Here is a 23945-nt window from a genome sequence, read left to right as displayed (position 1 = left end):
GAAGAGAGGGTAGATCCTAGGGATGGAATACATCTCCCTCCATAGAGATGTTGCAGCTCAGACACAAATCAGACCGTACTCTGTGAAATGATCAAGGCTTCTTATCAATACTGGGAAACCAATTAAATTACAAACATTACTCAAAGAATTCCTTCAAACATTTTGATTTTATTTGGATTAATATTACTCACAATAATGTCACAGAAACATCACAGGGTGTTTGAGACAGGTCTGGATCAGGCCTCCTTTGATAGGAGTTTTTTTTTTTTCTTCTTTTAAAACAGTGCAGCTTCAATAAACAGTCAGAGGAGAGCAAGATTACAACCTTGAAATGATACTCATGAGGACAGAACACGGAAGGAACCCAAAGCCACACCTCGCTATACATCCCTAAAAGTCTTGTTCAAAAGTGGCTAAAACTACAAATACTGATAATATCCATCATAAAATCACAAATGCGTCACAATTTTATGAATTTCGTATAATGCAAAAAAGTTGAAAAAAGGTATTGTTTTTATCAGTTAGATACAGTACAAAGACATCATTCTATTCATTTACCAGTAAGCGTAATGACGCGGTTCTAAGCACCAACCTCTCGGTTTCAGTCATATTCATTGACTTATATTCATAGATCATTTATACACAGTTAGTGAGGGGTTGGGCGAGGCAAGAGGGGGTTGAGCACCATTAAAATCCAACCTCCCCCTGTTTGCCCTTCCCTGTCCACACACAATAGGAAACTTTAAAAATAGCTGGTGTCCCCAGAGAAGCACCATCAATATGCAATAAATACATTTAAGAAAACAAAACATATACATGTATAAATAAAGTCACAATTTACAATTCTTCCATTTTCTCTGTAATCCAGAAAAGAAGGAGATAGCAACCAAAAAAAGAGGTATGAAAACAGGGAGAACGATACCATTTATCAAAAGAAAAAGGAAGGGGGATCCTTTTTAGGGTATATTGTAGCAATCACACCTCTCTCTACCAAACATTATTTAGGATTATTATGCAAAAACTAAAATCACAATAAAACAGACTCGATTTCCAACAAAGAGTGAAACCAGATTAGTCCTCTCGTAAACCCGTATTTCTTAAATGAATATTCCTAACGCTTTTCGAAAACGTTTTCTGCATGTTTGCATTTTTCTCTTTCATCTAAATACAGTTCGCAAGGCCAATGAGGTGTACTTCTAGGCTGGTTAAACTTTTGAAATACCTAGGTCAGAATAAATGAAATGGAAATAGCACCCCAAAGAGTATACAGACAGGAATTATAAATGTCAGAGTTCACCTGAATAGAAAACAAAACCAAAACAATGTAATTTCATTGAGACTATTGGCTACTTTGCTAGTGAAGCGATTCCCCTGCTGTTAGCGTCGCAACACAGTAAATTCATGGATGTAGAATAACTAGATTGGTGTAAAAAAGTTCCATTGGATTTGCATAAAAGTACCTGAATTAATGCACCATATACCGGCTACTTGACGCTTTTGAATCACAGCAGTGTCCGTTTTAAATAAGACCTGATTTTTCAGTGCTAACTATGTTCACATTTTCTGTAGTTGTCTGACATGTTTTTAACGAGTAGTTGTACCAGTCTAGTCATTCTATCTCAAGACTCAAGTCCAATCAGCAGCTGGTAGGAGGGGAAGACAGTGAGCTGGAATTCAATTGGCTGACGGACGATATCTTACGGTGATGTAAACAACACTGAGTAAACATGGTTGGCTGTTCACCAAGTGTTAGCAGTAGTAGTATTCCTTGAAGACGACGCCTGTGCTGCCACTGTGTATGAGTTTTGGTTATGGCTGTTGGACAACAGGAAGGAGGCCTCACTTGGAGCAGGGTGATGGAGTCTGGAGAGAGAAAGAGAAGGAACGAAAGTCTTAAAGGGGGGGGGTGGGTAAATAGGGTGGACATGACCTCACAGCACAGAGAAACTGTGTGTGTTTCTCTCACCACACAGAGGCTGTCGTAGGTTCTCATCAGCTCCTCCACGCGGTACTGCTCCAGCACCACAACTCCAGCCAGCGAGGGGCTCTTGGACACAGTCCGGGCACAGTCCTCACAGTGCACCATGTAGGTCTTCCTATTGCCAGACTCACTGGTCACAAACAGCAGGTCAAACACCTCCACCTGCACACAGACACAACACAATCACTCACTGCAGAAATAACCAAAGGCATACATCAACACTCTGTTGGTAAGCTACTTGGGTCATGGTAGTTCATAGCGGGTCTGATTCAGGCATACATCCACAGGCTGTTGAGAGGGACTTACGTCACACTCGTTGCAGTAGTAGGCTGGTTCGTCTTTCACACGGCTCTGATAAGAGATCTTCTTCCCTGCAGCAACCAGCTGGTCTCTCAGAATCTGGATGTGCTTGATGGACTGTAGGAGACAATGTCTGAGAGAGAGAGAGAGAGAGAGAGAGAGAGAGAGAGAGAGAGAGAGAGAAAGAAAGGTAAGGTGTAGCAAGAAATAAACATGCATACTAGATAGGTGACGAGGCGCCCACACAGTCTTGTATAACTAACACACGCACACGCACACACACCCACTTGACCATCTTGTAGGTTTCTTGGTCTGTGATCTTGATAGTGCGGGCCACATTCCAGGAGACATGGATCATGGGAACGATGGACTTGACCTTCTTCACCTCGTTCCACTCAAAGCGCTCCAGAGCCAGCTGATACTGGTATGCTGAAAGGGCAAAGACGACACACAAGGCTCACATTAGCAGTGTTAAGGCCAAATAATGGCAGTGTTCAGACACTATAGAGTACATTTGGAGAGGGATTTGAACAGTATACTGAACAAAAATATAAACAACATGTAAAGTGTTGGTCCCATGTTTCATGAGCTGAAATAAAAGATCCCAGAAATGTTCCATACACAAAAATACTTATTTTGCTCAAATGTTGTGCACAAATTTGTTACATCCCTGTTAGTGAGCATTTCTCCTTTGCCAAGATAATCCATCCACCTGACAGGTGTGACATATTAAGAAGCTGATTAAACAGCATGATCATTACACAGGTGCACTTTGTGCTGAAGATAATAAAAGGCCACTCTAAAATGTGTAGTTCTGTCACACAACACAATGCCACAGATGTCTCAAGTTTTGAGGGAGCATTCAATTGGCATGCTGACTGCAGGAATGTCCACCAGAGCTGTTGTCAGAGAACTAAATGTTCACGAGCCTAGTATTGTAATAACCTCTGGACAGGGATAGGCCAAGGGGGCTTCAAAGGCCTTTACATTTGGGTGGGGGGGGGGGGGGGGCTGTGGAACATTTTCATGTCTCTACCATAAGCCTCCTCCAATGTTGTTTTTGAGAATTTGGCAGTACATCCAACCGGACTCACAACCGCAGACCATGTGTAACCACGCCATCCCACCTGTGGGATCGTTTGAGACCAGCCACCCTCGGACAGCTGATGAAACTGAGGATTATTTCTGTCTGTAATAAAGCCTCTTTGTGGGGAAAAAACTAATTCTTATTGGCTGGGCATGGCTCCCAAGTTGGTGGGCCTATGCCCTCCCAGGCCCACCCATGACTGCGCCCCTGCCCAGTCATGTGAAATCCACACAGTAGATGAGGGCCTAATGAATTTACTTCAATTGACCAATTTCCTTATATGAACTGTAACTCAGTAAAATCGTTGAAATTGATGCATTTATATTTTTGTTCAGTATAATTTGACTGAGGTAGAGAATAGTGGACAGCCAACTACAAGCTACACTCTTCTCTGCTGTTCTGCACTGTGTATGACCCAGCTCCCCTTTCCAATCTATGGCTTCCCCTGCTGGACACGGTTAGTAACTCACAGTTGAGAGGTCCCACATTCCAGGCGATGTTGTTGCACCAGCCCACAGCCTGCACCCAGTGGATGGACCCTGCGTTGATCCACACCAGGTCCCCTGGTCTCTGGATGAAGCGGTACACCGGGATGTTGGAGCGGTACAGGTCCTCCAGAACAGGCCACCAGGACCCCGTCAGGTAGTCTACTCCATGCCTGAAGGAGGGAGCAGAGATGGCATCTAAGTGGCTAGTTTCTGGTTCAAATCCTCTCTGGGTCACCGCTATGCCTTTTTTTAAACGAGCAGAACAGCTTAAAACGCTGAACTAAATTCAAAATCCTCGCACACACAAAAAAAAAACGCCTCATGACTCACTTCTCACAGAAGTTGTTGACGTGCTCCCAGTAGTGCTCATGGACTGCAAACCACTCACAATCCCCCGGCCCGATGTTGATGTTCACAGAGCAGAAGTTATTATTCTCCTGGTGGCCTGAAAACAGACATACACAGAGATATTTAAGCCCGTGTTCAGATGCATGCAATACGCACCTAAAAACACACCCAGGTAACACTGACCAGGCGTGCGGCTCCCGGGGACCTTCATGTAGAGCTGGACGGTGTTCATGCCCAGGATGGTGTGTCCCACGTGGCTCAGCATGTTTCCATTGAACTCCACACGCATGAAGGCTGGCAGCTTCAGCAGCTCCTGCAGCTGGGGCTTCCACCTGGTAACACACGTACATTAACACTCTACTTCCTCTCCAACGGTGTCCTTTGAGCTTTGAAACAATCTGCCACGGGGAAAGCTAATCTCACCTCTTAGGATCAGAGAGGTCAATGTTGGTGCCAAATTTGATGATATTTCCAGTCGATTTTGCCTCTGGCCTGTAGGAAAGGGGAAGTGTATTTAAAAAAAAAAAATCTGAATATTGTTTTGATTAAATGTATTGCATTTGGTTTATTAAAGAGTTTATTAAGGATGTTCTGACCTGAGTGTGTTAGCAATAGGGGTAGGGCCGACTTTGCTAGCAACCACAGTAGGGTTGGCTTTGCTAGCAACCACAGAAGGGTTGGCTTTGCTAGCAACCACAGAAGGGTTGGCTTTGCTAGCAACCACAGAAGGGTTGGCTTTGCTAGCAACCACAGAAGGGTTGGCTTTACTGGCGCCAGACGCAGCGGTGGTTGATGGGTCAGAGGACGGAGCCTGCTTCTCTTCTTGTTCTTCCTTATCCTCATCTTCACTGTCCTTCTCTTCCTGTAGACACATAGAAGTACACATGAACTTAGCTAGGCAAAGAGAGGAAGTGGGGGGAAATGTATGGAACCGTGTGTATGTGCACATCCCCAACCTGGAGGCTCTCCTGGAAGCTGGAGGCCTGGTACTGGGCGTACTTGGCGATGGTGGTGTGTGAGCGGCTGCTCTCGCAAGGCCAGGTCTGGCCTGAACCAGTGGCGTCCCAGTTCTCATCAGCAGGCTGCTGCACCTGGGTCCTCACCTCTACAGCATGCTCTGCATTGGCCTCCACCAGAGACTTAGTGGAGAACAGACCCAGGTCTGACATAGAGGGAGAGAGAGGGGGAAGGAGAGAAAGAGGGAGTGATAGAAGAGAGAGGTACTGTATAGTGAGTCAATTTGAAATGATGTTGCTGTTTTAAAAGGGCAACTCCACCACTTTTCAACCTCATTTTCATTACCTCCAGCACAATACCAGTGCCTACATATGTGAAAACGGCAGATTTGAACGTTTTGTTGAAAATAAACTAAGTTAAAAAGTTCTACCCGATGACATCATCACATACACACGGTTCCATTTTAAAACGGTGATCTTCAAACAATATGACATTCGCAGTGACGTGGGGAGCAAGAAAATGCCGAAACGCACCGTTTTCACATATAGACACTGGTATTGTGCCGGAGATACAGAATTTGAAGTTGAAAAGTGACGGAGTTGCCCTTTAAGTTTTAGCCCGGAGAAACATCAAAATGTGTAAACTCACTGAGCCGGAGGGATCCAGCCAGGCCTCGGATGACAGTGACAGGGTTCTTGGGATCAGTACAGAACTGGAGGAGGACTGGGGAGAAGGCATCTCTCTTACTCTCCAACTGGACACAGACACACAAGACGATACAGAAGTCCATCAACAACGTGTTGCTCAAATACAGAACTGATACGTGAGAATGAAGAAGAGAATAGGAAGAGAGAAGATCAACTTGAGATGTATTTTTGTTGTTGGTGTTGCTTTATCCCCCCTCCCCCCAAGGCAGCTTGAAGCATAGGGTCAACTGCAGTGCAGCGCCCCTGGCGTGAGGACTCACATAGATGCTTGGTGTGGGGGGGTTAAGCTTCTCTCGTGGGATGGGTGGGTCGGTGATGAGAACAGGCTTGACAGAGAAAGCACGGAGCAGATAGGACTCCCGAAACTTCCCCTTTACCTTCGCCCCCCTGAAACAGACAGAGAACGAGACAGATGAAGAGCTAGAATTCAATAAGATGTCCTTTAGCCCACTTTTCCTTGTACTGTGTACTCACTTGCAGGCCCTGATGACCTCGCTGGCTGTGTGTCTGATGCTGACCTCTCCTAGGGGGATCCGGTGCTCCTCGACCTCGGAGGCGATGAACGTCTCTCTGTCTGCACTCTCCACCTTGATCAGACGGATCTTCAGCTCCTTGGGAGGGCCCATGGACAAGGCCTTCAGCTTCAGGAAATCAGCAGCAGCCAGGGGACAGGGGGTCCTCCTCACTGGGGCAGCAGGCGGGGCCGGGGTGGGGGTAGCAGTAGAGGGAGTGTTGATGGTGCTATTTGCGGTTGCCACTGTGTCTGTGTTGCTGCCTGGTGTGGACGTCGTGGTTTCAGGCTCACTGCACCTCTCCTCCTTCCTCACTGTCGATTGTGCCCCCTGCTCAGTGTTTCCTGTGTGCGCCTTGTCTTTCTGTCCCTGGATGTCTTTGCTCTGGAGGCCGAGGTTCCCCGGAATCGGACGGCTCTTCTTACTGTCTTTGAGCTGCTTGACCGGGCTACTGGGGGGTGGTGTAGATGAGGACAACGTAATGGAGGAGGCTGATTTTCTGTCTCTCTTTTCTTCTATCTTCTTCTTTTCATTGCCTCCACTCCTCTGATGACTGCTATCTTCTTTCCTTCTCTTCCTTTTCCCATCCTCTACCCTGTTTCCATCTGCACCGCTTTGTACCCTCTTCCTGCCTGTCCGCCTGCGTACCCCCCTCTGCCCCCGCTCCTCCTTGGTGGTGGCAGGGAGGCGGTGTGTGGTGGTCAACCTCAGCTCAGCGCTCAGAGACCCGGCTGTCTCCCCGCTGTCTACACCCTTAGTCCTCTCCTTCTTCCTCTCATTCTGAATTTCCTCCAATCTCGCGTGCTTCTGTTTCGTGCGCTCCCCCACGGAGAGTTGTGGTTGGTTGAGGTCTAAGGGAGGACGGGGTTTAGAAGGCGGATCTGAGGTAGTGTGAGTGGGTGATTGGGTAGTGAGTCTTGGGGGCGTGGTGGAGTCAGATGTCGGGGAGGGACACTGCTGGTCCTGACAGTTGGTTTCCGGGTCCATGGCGAGGGAGGAAGAGTACTTCACTCCTCCCATGGAGCTAGGAGGAGGACGCCCAAACGGACCGCCCCGATATGTGTACCTCTGGCCCCCCAGGAACGAGGCCAAAGACTTGAAGACATCAGCCACTCCTGTCTGGTGGAGGTGTGGCCGACGGGGAGGCAGAGAGCTGGATGAAGTGTCCCCACTACTGTCCTCCTCTTCCTCATCCTCCTCTTCCACTCCATTGGGAGTATCAGGCAGGCCATAGAGCTTGGCCAAGTCGCTATGGCGAAGCTCATCAGCACCCCTCCCCTCACTGACCACCTCTGCCTTCTCATTGAGCTCCTCTAAGTTCCCATGGGGGGGTGAGATGGACGGGCTGTGGGTGGGGCTGGGCTGCAGGACGGGTCTCCTCATCACTCCTCCCTGCTCTTCCTCCTCTTCTTCCTCACTCAGGGCTGATGCTGGGGAGCCTTGCCAGCTGAGCACAGGGGGGCTGGCGGGGGGGTTGTCTCCCAGTTCCTCCACACTGCCCACCCCCGCCGCAGGCTGGAGATCTGGGGCCCGCAGGACCCCCCCTTCTGGACACACACCCATTGTCTCTGTCTGGTTCTGCTGGCTTGGGATGGACCCCGCTGACCCAGCCACAGTGGGAGCTGCTGGGGTTTTGGATGAGAGTGTGGAGGGGGTAGAATCAGCCTTCCCCTCTGTGCTGCATTTAGAAGGTTTTGGAGGGCTGGTGGGCTGAGGACTGGTCTTACTGGTCTTGCTGGTGCTGCTGATGTTGTTGTTAATGGTGGTGGTGGTGGGTGGGGGACAGGTTGGCAGTGGTGAGCCCTTGACGGGGTGTTTGGGTTGAGCTGGGTTTAACTTGTACAGGGTCCTTCCCCTCCTTGACTTTTTGTGTTTGGATGGATGTGGTGAGGGTTGGTTAGGATGGGCGGCAAGCGGGCCAGCAGGTGGCACTGTCTCTGAGGTATTTGGAGAGCTGTCGTCATGGTACGTTCCACCTCTTCCTTGGCCCTTCTCTCTGTGTCTGTGTTTGCCAGCGGTGGATGGTGTTTGGGAGGGTTGGCCTGGCTTCCCTGGAACCCTAGATCCAGACTGAGTCTTAGGGGAGGAAGGCCATACTGATGGAGGGAGGGATGATTCACGTGGGGACTTTGAGCATCCCATCTCTGCTTTCTCCAGCTGCTTAGCCCTAAGACTCTCCTCCCTTTTCTCCATCTTCCTCCCTTCCTCTTTCCTATTTTTTCTCTCCACCTTGTCTCTCAACTTATTCTTTACCCCATTCTCCCTTTTCGCTTCTTTCTCCTTTCTCCTTTTCCTCTCCTCCATCTTCTTCTCCATCTTCCTCGTTGGTTCCCTCTTTCCCACCTCGCCTCTCTCCGCTCGACTTTCTTTCTCCTTATGGGCCCTCTCTGTCTGTTTGTGTCGATGAGGCTGAAGCCCTGGCTTGTTGACAGTAGGTCTGTTGTTGTTGACAGTAGGTCTATCCTGGGGAGAGCTGGGTGGGGTCTGGGGCTCTGAGCCTAGCCCTGTGCGGGAGGCAGAGAGAGGGGGAGGAGTGGGACTGGGTGAGGGGGTCCTTGGTCCCCGTTTATGGGGTGTGCCAGCGGCAGTGTCAGGACTCCTCTGATTGGGTGGAGGGTCTTTCTTCCCACTGGCCTTGCTAGGAGTGGTGGAGCTGGAGAGGCCAGAGGGGCAGGAGGAGCTCAGGGCTGTGGAGCCTAAAACTCTGTGGCTGCTGTTGCGGTGGGGACGCTCTGTAGCAGAGGGCTGGGAGGGGGTCTGATCCCTCTTCTGTCTGTGGGAGCGTGGAGCTAGGGGGCTGTGCTGAGGTACTGAGGGGGGTGATGGGGGGCGCTGGTGGTGCTGGCTGTAAGGCACGCCGGTGTGTTCTGCTGGTGAGGAGGGGGGCTGGGACTGGCCATACACCTCCACCCAGGATCCATGGTGGGGGGGTCTGCTACCGCCACAGGGCTGGGATGGAGGAGGGTGGCGGGGATAGGAGGAAGGAGGGGGGCCTTGACCATCGAAGGGGACCTGGGGAACTGGACTATGGGTAGAATGATGTGTACTATAGTTGAAACGCCCTAATCTTGACTTGATGGATTCCTGAAATAACAAGAGAGAAAGGATTGTTCATCAATGAGTAGTCTTAAGAGCACTGTTCCCTTGAAGAACATTGACTATTAACCAACTTACTTGTAACTCGGTAGACGAGGTCCTCCTGTCAGCATGGGTGCGAGAACCAGGTCTGTCATATGATTGGTTCCAGAAACCTTGTTTGGGAGGGAGGTAGTGGGGTGGTGAGTGTGGCTGGTCTGGTCCAGATAAATGCTTTGAGCCACGGTGAGAGGGCTGGTGAGAGAGAACAGTACTAAACAGTAAGTGTCTTGGTGAGGTGTATTGATCCCTACCAGAAGGTGGTGCTATTGTATAAATATCACAGCTACACGAGTGACTTCAGATGACTGTTCCAGGATCAGATATCACCATAATGGTTAAGTCTAGCAGTAGAGAAATCTGATCCTAGATCAGGTTAGTAGACATGTTCCTCAAGCATTGATACAGGACTAACTGTGGGCGGGGACCGTCCACTCCTGCCAAACAAGATCATTAGCTCAAGTGATGACTGACCTGCTCAGGGCCAGAGCTCCTGCTTCTCTTGGCAGAGCAGTCTTCCTTGGGGGGCGGAGAGTGCTGTGAGTGTGGGGAGCGGTGTGGAGGTTGGCCACGGTGGTGCTTGTGGGGGGGCGGGAGCTTCCATGGTCCTGGTCCCTGGTCTATCATCCTGCCTGGGAAGGCCCTGGAGCGGTCTGAGGTGGCCCACCTCTCTGCTGGGGAGCCCAGGTCTCCGGGGGGATCTCTGGGCCGTTGGTGCTGGTGGGGACCCCCATACTGAGAGAGACAATTATCATCATTAAAGTCATGCAATCAATAAGAAAAATACATAAACCTACTGTATGTAGTAAATAATGAGTTATGTAGAGTATAGAATAGGCTGTCGATAGTCTGCCCTCTTCCCCTCTCACTCTGGGAGGCTGGTTGTTGTAAAAGTCCCAGATGGTGTAGGGTTCCCCCGGTCCTGTTTGGTAGCCTCCCTGGTTGCGGCCATGGTTTTGAAATGACCGTGGGGAGTCCTGGTGCCAGCCCTGGGTCTCATAAGCCTGGTCTTTCTGGGCCCAGGGTCGTGTTGCTGGTCTCTGGACATGGAAGGAGGGCCTGGCCCCTCTACGTTCCAGAGAGAAAGTGGAGATCACTAAGGGATCACTGCAGCAAGGTGACAGTGGACTAACATTTCAAAGATGTGCTCTGCACTCAATGTAAGATGTGAACAATTGAGATGTTTCACTCACCTGTCATAAATCTTGTTAACGTGCTGGGATTGGTTGATTCCTCCGGTGTACCTACAGTAGATAAAGGAGGGTTACCATTGGCTCAGCACAGACTCCATCACAGGAAGAGTGTGTCAGTAGACTGTGGTGTAAGAAGAGGGCTCACCTGTTTGGAGGGCCCCAGGGGCGACTGTTGACGGGGGCCCATGTTCCTCTGTGAGGTCCTCCAGCAGGGTAGGAGTCCCTGGTGTTACGTCCATGATACTGCTCTGCTGGGTGATACATTCAGCCTGAGACAGGATAAAACACACTTTTTACTGGACTAGGGTAGAACGTGAGCAAACATACACACATGAACACACACTGTAGTCTACACAGAGGCAAATGGTTGCCATGGACACAAACAGTACTGTACACAGAGGTAGAAATACTCACCACACTTGGTCTGTGTCTGAGAAGCCCTCTACTATAGAACTGAGAGGGTTACACGACAACACCAATCTGTCTTTCCTTCAATAACTCTCAACCACAACCTAGAGAGAGATTAGTGTTCAGTTGCTAAACCACCAAAATATCAACCACTAACCACATCATGCTTGACGTTCACAGTCTCTGCAGACTCGCTACACTGTACATGTTAATGCACCTCCAACACTGCTCTACAACTCCTTACACCAGCAGACAACTGCCACTGCCCACACACCTACAATAGACAACCTTTAGGTACTGGTCTAAGATCCTATAATGACAACAAATACAATTCACTGCAACAACAAACACACAACACTCTCCTCTCCCCTTTTCTGTTTCACTTTCTCTCCGTGTCTGCCTCCTAATCTGCTGGAACACTCATGTTTGTTTGTGGTTTGTCACCAGTCAGCCAGAGCTGCACCCTGCATCCAGCCCATCTCTGATCACCAGCTCCCTGCAGCCTGTGGCCAGCCACTGATAGGGCCTGTCTGCTCTATTTCTCCAACCATTCTAGTCTGGACATGAAGGCAACACAGACAGCAGAGCCGGAGAGAGAATAGAGGGGCAGAGCTGATCTGCTGTTTCTACTGTTGATCAGGGAAATGGATGTGTGTGACAGCAACAGAGATGGAGAGAGAGCGTGTGTCTGTGTGCATGAATGTACTTTAAGGAGACAGTGAAAGAGGACTTTCCCGCCAAGCTGTTTATATTCATGTTAGAATACTACTGTGTACTACAGCACAATGCAAAAACACATACGGAGAAGAAAGTTTATCTTATGTTCCAAAAGGACAGCTGTACATTGCAGGTCATTACAGGCACTGAATAATCTCTCTCAGGCCCTAAATTCTCTCTGTCTAATATGCAAACCAACTCCAGTTCATTCAGCTGCGTGGTAGTAGTGGTAACAGTGACAGGTGAAAACTAGAATATATGTTGCTATAGAGACACTATGATGCTAAACTAAAACTTAATTTTAGCCTGTTATGGTTTCAGCTACCTACTTTTCCTATACACTGAATAAATAACCTTTTAGCCCATCCATAGGATCCTGGGTGCCAGTAGAGTACGGTAGGGGAGAGGGCTGGGGTTGATTAAGACGTGTGAGTAATGAGAAAGAGATCACCAAAGAATAAAAGAGGTTCTACACACACTGGGTCTGTGTGTGTGTGTGTGTGTGTGTGTGTGCGCGACTGTGCGTTGTGTGTTTGGGATCGAGTCAAATTGAGGTAAACACAGCATTTTATATTCAGTCAAACCCAAATATTCCAACCCATGGGACTGGCCTGTGACCCAGTGAATCAGAGTACAAGCACACATTGTGCTCGGCGTGTAGAGCAGCCAGAAACACACACCCCTCGCCCCTCCTCCTCGCCCCTCCTTCACTTGTCTGGCCACTCAGCCGCACCCCTCGCCCCTCCTCTGTGCACTTCATTCCTGAAGAACGGACAATCGCTCTTTCAAACAGGGGTCCTGGATGGATGGGGGTGGGTATGGGCAAAGTGATCCTCTGTCTATGTGAGGACAGACAGGTCTCTCATCCAATGAGAATACAAAAAAAAGACGTCAAAGAATTTAGGCAAAACAAGAACCCAGAAAATTCATGCTATGAGATGTAGCTATTAAATATATCGCCAGAGAGATGATACATAATGTCTGTGACGGTTGAAACCATGCATTCATTTCTCGATTCCATTGGGTTCTTCCAAGTTGCATATCCAATCTAGCACTTGTAGATCTACGCTCCATGGCCTGCATGCACCACCATCATGTATGTCAGATCTAGTGAGTACATATACACGTCTGCCTCCAGGCACCTTTAATGAATTAGGAGGGCAGGTGATAGAGGGGCCTTGAGAGAAGGTTACATGATATCAGCCCTGTGTGTGTGTGCACGTGTGTATGTGTGTGTGTCTGTGTGTGTGCATGTGTGTATGTGTGTGTGAGACGCAGATGGATTATAGTATGTCAGCACACAGGAAATTGCACTCATTCAGGGGGTTGTGGGTGAGAGTGTGTAGGGGAGAAATATTTTGACATCCTCCCTACACATACATACACACGTGTACACACACACAGTCCACAGGCAGAGCATAGACTTTTGCTTTCTCATTCACTAGAACTGCCAAAATACACAGCACTGTGGATACTCTCTGACAGAAACATTAAGCATGCATGCACGCACGTGCACGCAAACACACACACACTTACAATAATGGAGAATTTATTGCTCCTATGAAACCATGCTAGATAGACAGATCATATCTCATCTTACATCCTCTCTGTCCAGACCACATCACACACAGTGCAGTATACAGAGTAGTAATGATCTGTGTGCCTCTAGTGGTGCCTGCCTGGTGCCTGAGATCACCATAGCAATCGATAATGATTCCATTTCCTGCACAAAAGCCTGCACTCCCCCCACCCACCCCTCACTACATTTCTACCCCAAGCTGTGTCTCACACACCACCTCTAACACACACATGTAGACATTTCTTGTGTGTGTATGATGACACTGAACAATGAATAAGATTGCATATTTGTTTACTTAAAGCAATGCAAAACAGAGGCAATCCTACAGCAGATTTCCAACGCACAGAGGGAGAGTAGGAGAGAGAGAGAGAGAGAGAGAGAGAGAGAGAGAGAGAGAGAGAGAGAGAATGGACATTTCATAAGACAAATGGAGACTGTATAGCTGTGCAGCTGAGTTAGTAGAGGGTGGAGGAAGAGGGTGGCTCCACATTTCATCTTTACTAGCTCAGTCAGTCAGTCAGTCGCTTCTGAGCAGACTTGTCCTTCAGTTTTCAGGAACTGCAGCCCTCTATCGGTCTCTATCACCAAGGAGACCGGTGTCTTTGTCACCAGAGAAATCACTGTCCTCAACACTCACTAAATCTCCCTGGTAACCGGTGTCTCTGTCACCAGGGAAACACATAACCCTTACTTACACATATCCCTCTCCAGGGAAACCTGTTTTTTTACTGTGACCCCCTGCCCATATATATATATGTGTGTGTGTGTGTGTGTGTGTGTGTGTGTGTGTGTGTGTGTGTGTGTGTGTGTGTGTGTGTGTGTGTGAGAGAGAGAGAGAGAGAGAGAGAGAGGTGAAGGATCATTCTAGTCTTACCTTGCTGCTGAGTGCTGTGAGAGAGAGGGAGGAGGGGACACCGTCTGTGTGCTCTCGGTGTGAAGACGCCACTCACTCAGGGACAGAGGCAGCAGCCCACTTCAGCTTCAGCTTCAGCCTGAAGTCCTGTTAAACAGAACAGGCGTCCACTCCCTCTGCTAGCCAGCACACACACATCCACAAACACAGGAGAGAGGGAGGAGAAACCACTGTCAGGTAGGACACAGATGTGAGGATATGAAAGGGGGTTATTGTCTAAAAAGAAAGTAGGTATCTCTATTCCATTCTGCCATCTTTTCATTCCTCTCTTGTCCTCCCCTCTCCCCCCTCTCTTTCCTCTCTGTCACACACACTGTTCTCTCTGGCGTTTCTCCCCTCAGTAGACAGACAAAGAAAGGGAACGAATGGCTCGGTAGAGAAAGCAGAGAGGGAGAGGGAGAGCGTGAGGATGGCCCAGCCCCCTTTGACCAGCCAGTCGGATTTCATTTATTTTTGCCTTCCTCTCTCTGGCCCCTCCCCTATCGCCTCGTCACCTCTCCTACTCCAGACCCAATTCAACAAGACTGATTCCTCTCCAGCTCCCTCCTTCTCTCACTCGCTCTCCCACTTACTATCTCTCTCCACGTGTCTGTTACTCACTCTTTGTCTCTCTCTTTCCCTCTCTTACTCACAGACTGTGTCCTGTATCCTTGGCAACCAATGATATAATTTACCACAGAGCCAAGAGCAAGACTCTGCCTTACCGAGGCACATTTTCTTCGCTGTGTGTGTGTGTGTGTGTGTGTGTGTGTGTGTGTGTGTGTGTGTGTGAATGGCCCTTGAGATTTGCGAGTGTCAATGCCATTGTTATTATGGAATTCTCATTACTATTACTCAATACCCAGTCTAAAACCTGTTCTGTGGGTTGTGTGAAAGGGAAACAAGTCTAAAACCTGTTCTGTGGGTTGTGTGAAAGGAAAACAAGTCTAAAACCTGTTCTGTGGGTTGTGTGAAAGGGAAACAAGTCTAAAACCTGTTCTGTGGGTTGTGTGAAAGGAAAACAAGTCTAAAACCTGTTCTGTGGGTTGTGTGAAAGGGAAACAAGTCTAAAACCTGTTCTGTGGGTTGTGTGAAGGGAAACAAGTCTAAAACCTGTTCTGTGGGTTTTGTGAAAGGGAAACACGTCTAAAACCTGTTCTGTGGGTTGTGTGAAAGGGAAACAAGTCTAAAACCTGTTCTGTGGGTTGTGTGAAAGGGAAACAAGTCTAAAGCCTGTTCTGTGGGTTGTGTGAAAGGGAAACAAGTCTAAAACCTGTTCTGTGGGTTGTGTGAAAGGGAAACAAGTCTAAAACCTGTTCTGTGGGTTGTGTGAAAGGGAAACAAGTCTAAAACCTGTTCTGTGGGTTGTGTGAAAGGGAAACAAGTCTAAAACCTGTTCTGTGGGTTGTGTGAAAGGGAAACAAGTCAAAAACCTGTTCTGTGGATTGTGTGAAGTAAAACAACACTAAAATCTGTTATAATCTCTTTTTGACATCTGCTTTGGAAGAAAAACACCTAAGAGAATAAGGTGATATGGGCCTTAAGTTGTTCATAAAGATCCCCGCTGCTGCACATCTTAAAAACAAGACTCTTCTCCACTGACTTATTACTTATGTTCATTTTAGTTTGGTGCGATATATCGGTTATACTGTATACCGAGTTATTTCTTTTTCTTTCTAATAACTATTAGGAATCTAAATGACATCCAGCCCAGGGCTCCAGCTATGCATTTGGTTTGCTAATCTGCTAGTTGAGTGTCGAGACGTCAAGATCAAGCTTCTTGGTTACAGCAGAGACATCGAATCCCCTGGAGGAAGATCCCTGCTGCCTAAATTGTTTTGTGCATCAACAGCAAAAAATTGCGCCCCTTGTGTGCACTTCCGTTAATACCGTGTACCCCGTATGGTATGGTACAGAAACGGTATGACGGTATGAACATCTGGATACCGCTCAACCCTAGCTCCTGTGCTGAATAACCATGATAGAGTAAACTCCCCCTCGTCCTCTATCTTTACCCATCTCTCCTCTCTCCAGTCAGGTGTCAGCCCCAGGGGTGAGAGTGCCCCTTCCTCTCCCCCAGAACGACCTTACACTCCACAGGAAGTAACTAACCTCTCCAGGATTAGCAGACATGCTTTCCTCAGTGATCAACCAGCCTGCTTGAAAAGGTGCAGAATAATACCATGCATAATAGTCTTCTGACAATGGGAGTCATTTGCTTTTAATTCTCCAATTTGAGTTGCCTCAATAGAAGCATACATCATCCTATAATCCTTCTGCGGTCTCTAGAGTGGTGAAGTTAGCAGAAATGTTGACGTTAGAGCAGAATGTCTTTGCACTGTCAAACCCTGCCTTTCAACTGGGGCTCCCGAGTGGCGCAGCGGTCTAAGGCACTGCATCTCAGTGCTTGAGGCGTCACTACAGACACCCTGGTTCGAAATCCAGGCTGTATCACAACCGGCCGTGATTGGGAGTCCCGTAGGGCGGCGCACAATTGGCCCAGCGTCGTCCGGGTTTGGCCGGTCTAGGCCGTCATCATAAATAAGAATTTGTTCTTAACTGACTTGCCTAGTTAAATAAAGGTTCAATGTAAATGTTAAAACACTTCTCTGCAACTGACACAAGAACAGTAGTGTCCCTCAACCAAAGAGGCAGAGACAACAGATTCCAATACAGCATTAATGCTCACCCTGTTGCGCTACACTGACACACTGAACAGTGTGTTTGTATCTGCCAGCTGGTGGCATAGCAACCCAGTGCAGATGTGCAGCCTTCTGTGTGGGTGAACATGGCGGAGCCTCTACAATCAGGGCAGTCACACAGACAGACAGAGGTCACTAAGCTGCTTAGTGGAGGAGGAGGCAGGAAGCATACTGATCCTATCTTATATGGGGGGGATGGGCTGTACCACCAAACCACAACAGACCTGGCTCTGATACCCAACTCCCATTCCCAGTTCAACATGTGGAGCATTTAGACACATAGAGAAAAATAGAGAAAGAGAACTGAGCGAAGAGGGAGACGTCACTTCTCAGTGACACCTACAAAACACAACTACACAAATCAACCTGGAATACAGACTGACAGGGCAGCAAGCAGACAAACGGACACTGACACATACAGCCTCCCATCCACAGGTTAACAGGCAGAGACACTGATGCGTATGTAGCCTACTGTAAGTACTCAATGTCTGTAAGACAATGTAAAATGCTGACCTGAGTTGACACCAAGCAGAACGTATGAGATTCATATATATAGCTTTTCTAAAAATAACTTTTTATAACCTCACAACCCTGCTCTCCCTCCCCTCCTCTCCCACATCTACCTTCTCTTTCTCTCCAAAATGGAGGCTTCTCCCTCTGTATGCTCCAGAAAGCACAGACCTCAGACAAGTACTGGAATGTACCACTGCAGGCTTGGAACAGGGGGGCTCGAGGGGGGCATCTTTTCTCGCAAACGATACCGACAGACCAGGTGGCATTTCAAAGACGACAGCAATGAAGGAGTGTGTGTGTGTGTGTGTGTGTGTGTGTGTGGTTGTGTGTTAGCGAATGAGTGTGAGTGTGTGTCTGCGCGTGTGTGCGTTAATGTGTGTCAGAGAGAGCCTGCCTGTGCTAGTATGTGCAGAGGACTGGTTGTCATGGAGATCATCACTAGGCAAGTGCATCAGCAGGGCAGGAACTTTATGATCTGTGACCCCGCAGGGCGGTGGAGGGGCAGGGACCTCATCAGAAAGCTGTCACACTGACCCCTCACCCCTGACCTCTAACCCTGGCCTACTGCTGAGTCTCTCGTAACAAAGAAATATTTACCACTAACTGAATGAAACACACGGACCAATCTGACCACCTGGAACCTATTTGGGAGGAAAACAGGCAGCTGCTGAGTGTACTGAATATTAACCTCATCATAGAATCAGCATGGTCAAGTGGTTGGGTGTACTGGTTGGTGACCAGTGGTGAACCACAGAAGAGTTGAAGAGGCCAGGTCGCAGTTGCAAATGAGAATTTGTTCTCAACTAGCCTTCCTGGTTAAATAAAGGTGAAATAAAATGTTAAAAACCAGAGAAGAAATACACCCTGATGCCCAGAGTGTGTGTGTGTGTGTTAGGGTGTTAGTATGTGTTTGTATCCACATGGGTGTGTTATTGTAACTTAGCAAGGGCAAACAAGGCTGTTCTTTACTCCTTCTATTTGCAGCTGCCAGAGTGAGTCACTGTAGTGTATAAATACAGCACTAAATGTGGGTCAAAAATGCTCGGCCATTTTTAGCACAAGGAGGACAAGTTAGCCCACTACCAGGCTCCCTGTTTGGGCTCTGCACACTAGGAAAACCCCTGGCAAGCTTCAATCAAAAAGGCCTGCATTTTCATAGAAATTCGGAACAATACACTGGGTTTATCCAATACATAAAAATAAAAAAAGCGGAATACAATAACATATTTCAGCAATAAACTGACAAGCTGCACTCCCTATCGGGAAACTTTCTATTAACACACTGTTTATCAATACCTACACAGGGTCACGCGCTGCAATCACTGGACTCGCACCAGCGCGGAAATGTAAGGTTACGCTCTGTTTTACTACTGTATCACAGCAACCAAACCACACACATCAACACGGACCAAACACTGTAAAGCACAAGTTAAAGCCTGAGTCTAAACAGAGGCTTAAAGAGACTAACACGACAGGAATAACCATTACTCTAAAAATCTTTCAGCACAAGTCAGCTGACTGTGTTTATGTACAGTGTGTGTGTGTGTGTGTGTGTGTGTGTGTGTGTGTGCTCGTAGTGCATGACTGTGCCACACAATCTGCAGACATACAGCATAGTAATAGTACAGTATGTGCAGTAGTAATATATCAACACAAAAGACATGTCCTAACATGCATATGACCCAAAACAATATTTGCACAAATGTGTACACAATTGCACCCCTTCTGTACAGTAACACAAAGAAACAGACAGACACACTCTCCTTGTTTTACCTGCACTCTCCTTTTGTTCTCTTCTTTTACTCGTTCTTTCTGCTCCACACACCCCTTGGCTCCTCTCCCTTTCCTCTTTCCTCTCTCCTCCCCCAATCCTCTCCTCTTCCTCTCTTCCCTCTCCTCTGCTCCTGGTTTCCTCTCCTCTCTGATACTCAGGCTCTAACAGCAGACTGATCCACGTGCAGAGACCTAAGGGGCGGGCCCCCACACCGCCATTTAATTCACACCAGCCAATAAGGGAGGAGGGTCTCATGCCAATCCTCCTATGCTAAACAGGAGGAGGGGACAAAGACAGAGTGAAAGATAGAGACACCCCCCTCTCTCTCTGTGTGTGTGTGTGTGTGTGTGTGTGTGTGTGTGTGTGTGTGTGTGTGTGTGTGTGTTGGAATAAAGCCAACAGAACTAGCAGCTATTTTTAAACCACCACAGTGAGGTAGCAAAGACTCCATTTTCTCTGTGGCAGATATTCCCCAAATCGTACTGCATCCTCCATACTTAGTACTGGCAACTGTATAGGTTTCCATGAATGGCTTGATAGTTATGAACTTGCCCTCTAAGCACTGACAGTAATACTCCTACTAAATACTCCCTTACCGTATTCAAAATGTTGGAATCAGTTGCATTGTACTCCAATCAGGCGGACTGACTCTCTCCTTCCATACTGTATGACACAAGCACTTTGTTTCAGACATTAAACTCACATGCCCTGTATTTGGCAAGAGCTCACAAAACCTGCAGTTTAAAAGCACCACAAGAGAAAAGTAGTGCCATGGAATGACTGGGATTTCAATTATGTCAGAGGGTAATACATTACATGTGTGATAAGTAATTTGCAGAAAACAGACAGAAACCTGTCAGACTGTATCCTCTTAATATAATATATTGGAGATATATAGAGTCATAATGGTAAAGTTGGATGCTGCGCAGACTGTGCCCTGATGTGTGTAATAATTGATGTCTGTGTGATTAATCAGGACAGTGGTGATTATGTGCGAGGCTCTGACAGACAGACATTAGAATGAGGGATGACCAAAGGGTCGTAGAGGACGACTAACCAGGCCAGTAGCATTGGACCCAAGCGCTGGACCCACAGGACGTCAGCTGGCTGTTACATTGGCCGGGGAAGGTGGGGCAGGGGGCATTGGGTTTATGTGGGGAGGGTCTTGCCTACGTGACTCAAAGCCCACACCCAGTAGAGCTGCTTCTCACTGGCCCCCTCTCCTCACTTCACCCTTAATCAACCAATACACCAGAGACAGTGGATAGACACAGACAGTCTGAAGGACAGATCCGAGAGAGAGAGAGAGAGAGAGAGAGAGAGAGAGAGAGAGAGAGAGAGAGAGAGAGAGAGAGAGAGAGAGAGAGAGAGAGAGAGAGAGAGAGAGAGAGAGAGAGAGAGAGAGAGAGAGAGAGAGAGAGAGAGAGAGAGAGAGAGAGAGAGAGAGAGAGAGAGAGAGAGAGAGAGAGAGGAGTCCAGCTGACTCTCCTTAGCAACAGCCCCAATGCTGTCTCTACCCCATTGGCCAACCATCTGCTCACAGCACAACCCCATGTGGCCATATGAGCCAATCAGCAGGCACTGCCACAGAGGCTGGATTCCATTTTCACCATGGAAACTGAACATTACACCCTCCATGTACGAGTCGTGTAACATGGACACTCATCCAAGGCTCTCACACATACACACAGTTTGAATGCTGTGTGCCCCTCTCTACCACTGGGGCATCTTGAAAAGCAAATCACTGCCTACTTATTTGTATACGCTATACATACTGCATACAACATAATGGCAGCCATGGTGTGTGCTGTGGCTGCATAATGTGGATGGTACAGTGCTGTGCATCCAGACACAACATTAAGAACCTGTGGCGGGGAATCGATTGTAATCGAAGCATTGAGACTTGCAGCAAGAAATGATTTGTGAATGCCAATAAGAGCATGTTCGATTTACTATCATGGGTTCCTTTATTTTGGTTCCCTATGCTAAAGGATGCAAAAAGTGGCTGTGGCTATGTATACAGGAATGTGGACCAGACAATCTCTTCGCGCTCAAAGACTATTTGAATTATTCATAATTTGGTTGAGCTATCTATTTAACGTGTGATGACATTTCCCTTCCCATTGGCTGAGCAGATTTGGAAACCCACCTCATCTTGGAGGCTATTGGCTTAGTTGGACTTCATCTTCTGCAAGTCAATCAAACCATGTCTTCCATTGGCTACAGCTGACATCTCATCTTCTGTCCTCTTCTCCTATGGCCCACCCGTGTCCTAGGTGTGGATGCATCGCTCTCTGCTATTGGCCCACAGAAAGTGCTACTCAATTGTAGGTGTCTGATAGGGTGTCTACAAAGGCGGTGCCATTTTTCACCTCTCGTTACCTGCCACCACCCGCTGTCAAGAGAAATGAAAAAGCGATTAGCATGTGTTAATAGCATGCAACTGACTAGAGCAAACACTGCATTGATAATTTAAATCAGAGAGTAACACAGATTGAGAGCTGGCTTCATGTTAAGGAGGGCACACGTTCTACATGACAGAATCATCATGTCCGTTCCATGTACCATTCATCTGAACGTTCTGTAAACCCCACTGATCACCTCCCCGGAGCCCATTTTATATGACAAACAAATGGAGAACTACTAAATTGAGACCTGATTAGATTGGTACTGACAGAAGTTATATGATCTAGTTTCTTATTCTGAAAATGTATTATGGCTCAACTGGCCAATAACCAAACCCTGAGAAATGTAGTTAATTACTAGGGAATTACAACCACTAATTGAGAATAAGCATGTAATAATCTCCATTAGACAATAATCCATAACACATTCAATCATCTGCACTAAACAGACCTACGTGTAACTAACTGTACGAAAAAGATTCATAGACCTTCACACCAAAGTAGGCAGCTATATCATCCATGCACAGATATCGCCACCTTGTGGACAATAATCCATATTGCGTAACAGAAACTAGTGAAACAAATTGGGAATAGTGTGTGTGTGTGTGCGTGTGTGAGATTGAGTGGGAATATGCCAATTCCGCATTCAGTTAATTTCCCAATTCCCGCCGCAACTTCACGTGGCATTTAAACGTGATAATGCGACACCATATTTACACAACCAAGTGGACATTTTGAGAATGGTAATGACTCATAAAATTACTAAGTAATAACCAACTAATTTATTAAAGAAAAAACACTATAGCATGACCACCTATGGAAATGTCCTCTAAAAGTTATATTTTGGGGGGGAACTTGGTTAACTAAATTCACATACTAAAATAAAACCACAAAGGTGGATCGCCCAGTAGCCTACAATAACATGTGCATTATAGTCTAAATGAATAGTTTTAGGTAACTTGAATAAGTAGGCTACATTTATATAGCTTGATTGTAGATACCTATATATCCCTTCTCATGCACATTAAGAGTGAAATATGATTGATCGTTGGCTTTTCAACGGCATTATGTAAGCTTTTCAATAATCAAGTTATGGCGCAGAGAGAAGCTTCTGAATTAGAATGTTTACTAGACAAGGTCCGTCGCTTAAATAGACAACAAATAGCCTTTCAAACAAACAGCCTGGCTGAGTATAGCTATCGATAACTGTCCCTCCAGCTTACCTCTGACAAACGAAGATGGAAAACATTTGAGTAGCGAAACAGTCGGGATGAGTGATTCAGCTTTCCTATTGCGCAGTTGTAAAGCCACTGATGGGAGCCACTCAATACGAACGCCTCCGTCTATGGCGCAGAATTCACCTACTCCTCCGGTCCTCTGTGGACGAGATACAGCTCGCGCCACGATGCACGCTGGCACTGTCACTCTTAAGGAAACAGAACAAAAGGGCCACGGAATTTTGAAGAAGACATGCGGTGATGTTGTCAAATTTCCAAAATAAGGACTGTGGCGCTTCACGTGTCCACAGATGAGACAAAGTTAAACAAATGTTATCATTACAGTTGTCACAAAGGGCTTTACAACAACTAGGCGGAGGTCCCTTAATAACAGCAGTGCCAAGGAAAAACGAAAGGACGAAACCTCTAGAACAGGGTTCCCAAACTGATGGCCCGCGGGCGATTTTATTTGGCCTCTTAAGTACTTTAGTGTGTGGAATTTTCATTGTTGGACATAAGACTGTAAAATAAAAACAGGAAATCAGCTCCAAGGGATTTTAATTTAAGAAATCTGTTCCTAAGTATTCCCGCACATAATAGAGAGACACAACTTGATTATATACAAATGTAAGCAAGGTTTGAAATGAGTTTGTGTTAGTCAAGCATTATACTCTACCGTTCAAAAGTTTGGGGTCACTTAGAAATGTTCTTGTTTTGCAAAGAAAAGCACAATTTTTGTCCATTTAAATAACATCACATTTATCAGAAATACAGTGTAGATATTGTTAATGTTGTAAATTACTATTGTAGCTGGATATGGCTGATTTTAACGGAATATCTACATAGATGTACAGAGGCCCATTATCAGCAACCATTACTCCTGTGTTCCAATGGCACGTTGTGTTAGCTAATTCAAGTTGATTATTTTAAAAGGCTAATTGGTCATTAGAAAACCCTATTGCAATTATGTTAGCACAGCTGAAAACTGTTGTCCTGATAAAATATGCAATAAAACTGGCCTTCTTTAGAC

General features: G+C 47.0%; 1 protein-coding gene across 5 annotated transcripts; it reads right to left on the bottom strand.

The window, feature by feature from the left end:
• Nucleotides 1-148: 148 nt before the first annotated feature.
• Nucleotides 149-23059, bottom strand: kdm6bb (lysine (K)-specific demethylase 6B, b). Of its 5 annotated transcripts, none has more exons than XM_036990365.1 (21): nt 22922-23059; nt 21443-21688; nt 14287-14444; nt 10854-10977; nt 10709-10759; nt 10385-10583; nt 9990-10250; nt 9555-9710; nt 6343-9464; nt 6129-6255; nt 5810-5915; nt 5161-5366; nt 4801-5066; nt 4628-4696; nt 4388-4536; nt 4187-4301; nt 3839-4026; nt 2569-2710; nt 2288-2414; nt 1967-2143; nt 149-1863 (listed from the first exon to the last, which is right to left on the bottom strand). In XM_036990365.1, the coding sequence occupies exons 4-21, from the start codon at nt 10970-10972 to the stop codon at nt 1840-1842; spliced, it is 5604 nt and encodes a 1867-aa protein (XP_036846260.1). In that variant the 5' UTR covers nt 10973-10977; nt 14287-14444; nt 21443-21688; nt 22922-23059; the 3' UTR covers nt 149-1839. The 5 variants fall into 5 exon arrangements, 4 of the variants coding, with proteins under 4 accessions (XP_036846260.1, XP_036846259.1, XP_036846257.1 ...); XM_036990364.1 differs by lacking the exons at nt 21443-21688; nt 22922-23059 and adding exons at nt 11123-11220; nt 19293-19454; XR_005053668.1 differs by lacking the exons at nt 21443-21688; nt 22922-23059 and adding an exon at nt 19293-19455 and having other exon boundaries at nt 2565-2710.
• Between the last annotated feature and the right edge of the window lie 886 nt (nt 23060-23945).

The sequence above is a fragment of the Oncorhynchus mykiss genome, chromosome 10, assembly GCF_013265735.2.
Source record: "Oncorhynchus mykiss isolate Arlee chromosome 10, USDA_OmykA_1.1, whole genome shotgun sequence".
Lineage (NCBI taxonomy): Eukaryota > Metazoa > Chordata > Actinopteri > Salmoniformes > Salmonidae > Oncorhynchus > Oncorhynchus mykiss.
The sequence above is the reverse complement of the archived record's forward strand: the minus strand, read 5'-3'. Positions and strand labels throughout refer to the sequence as shown.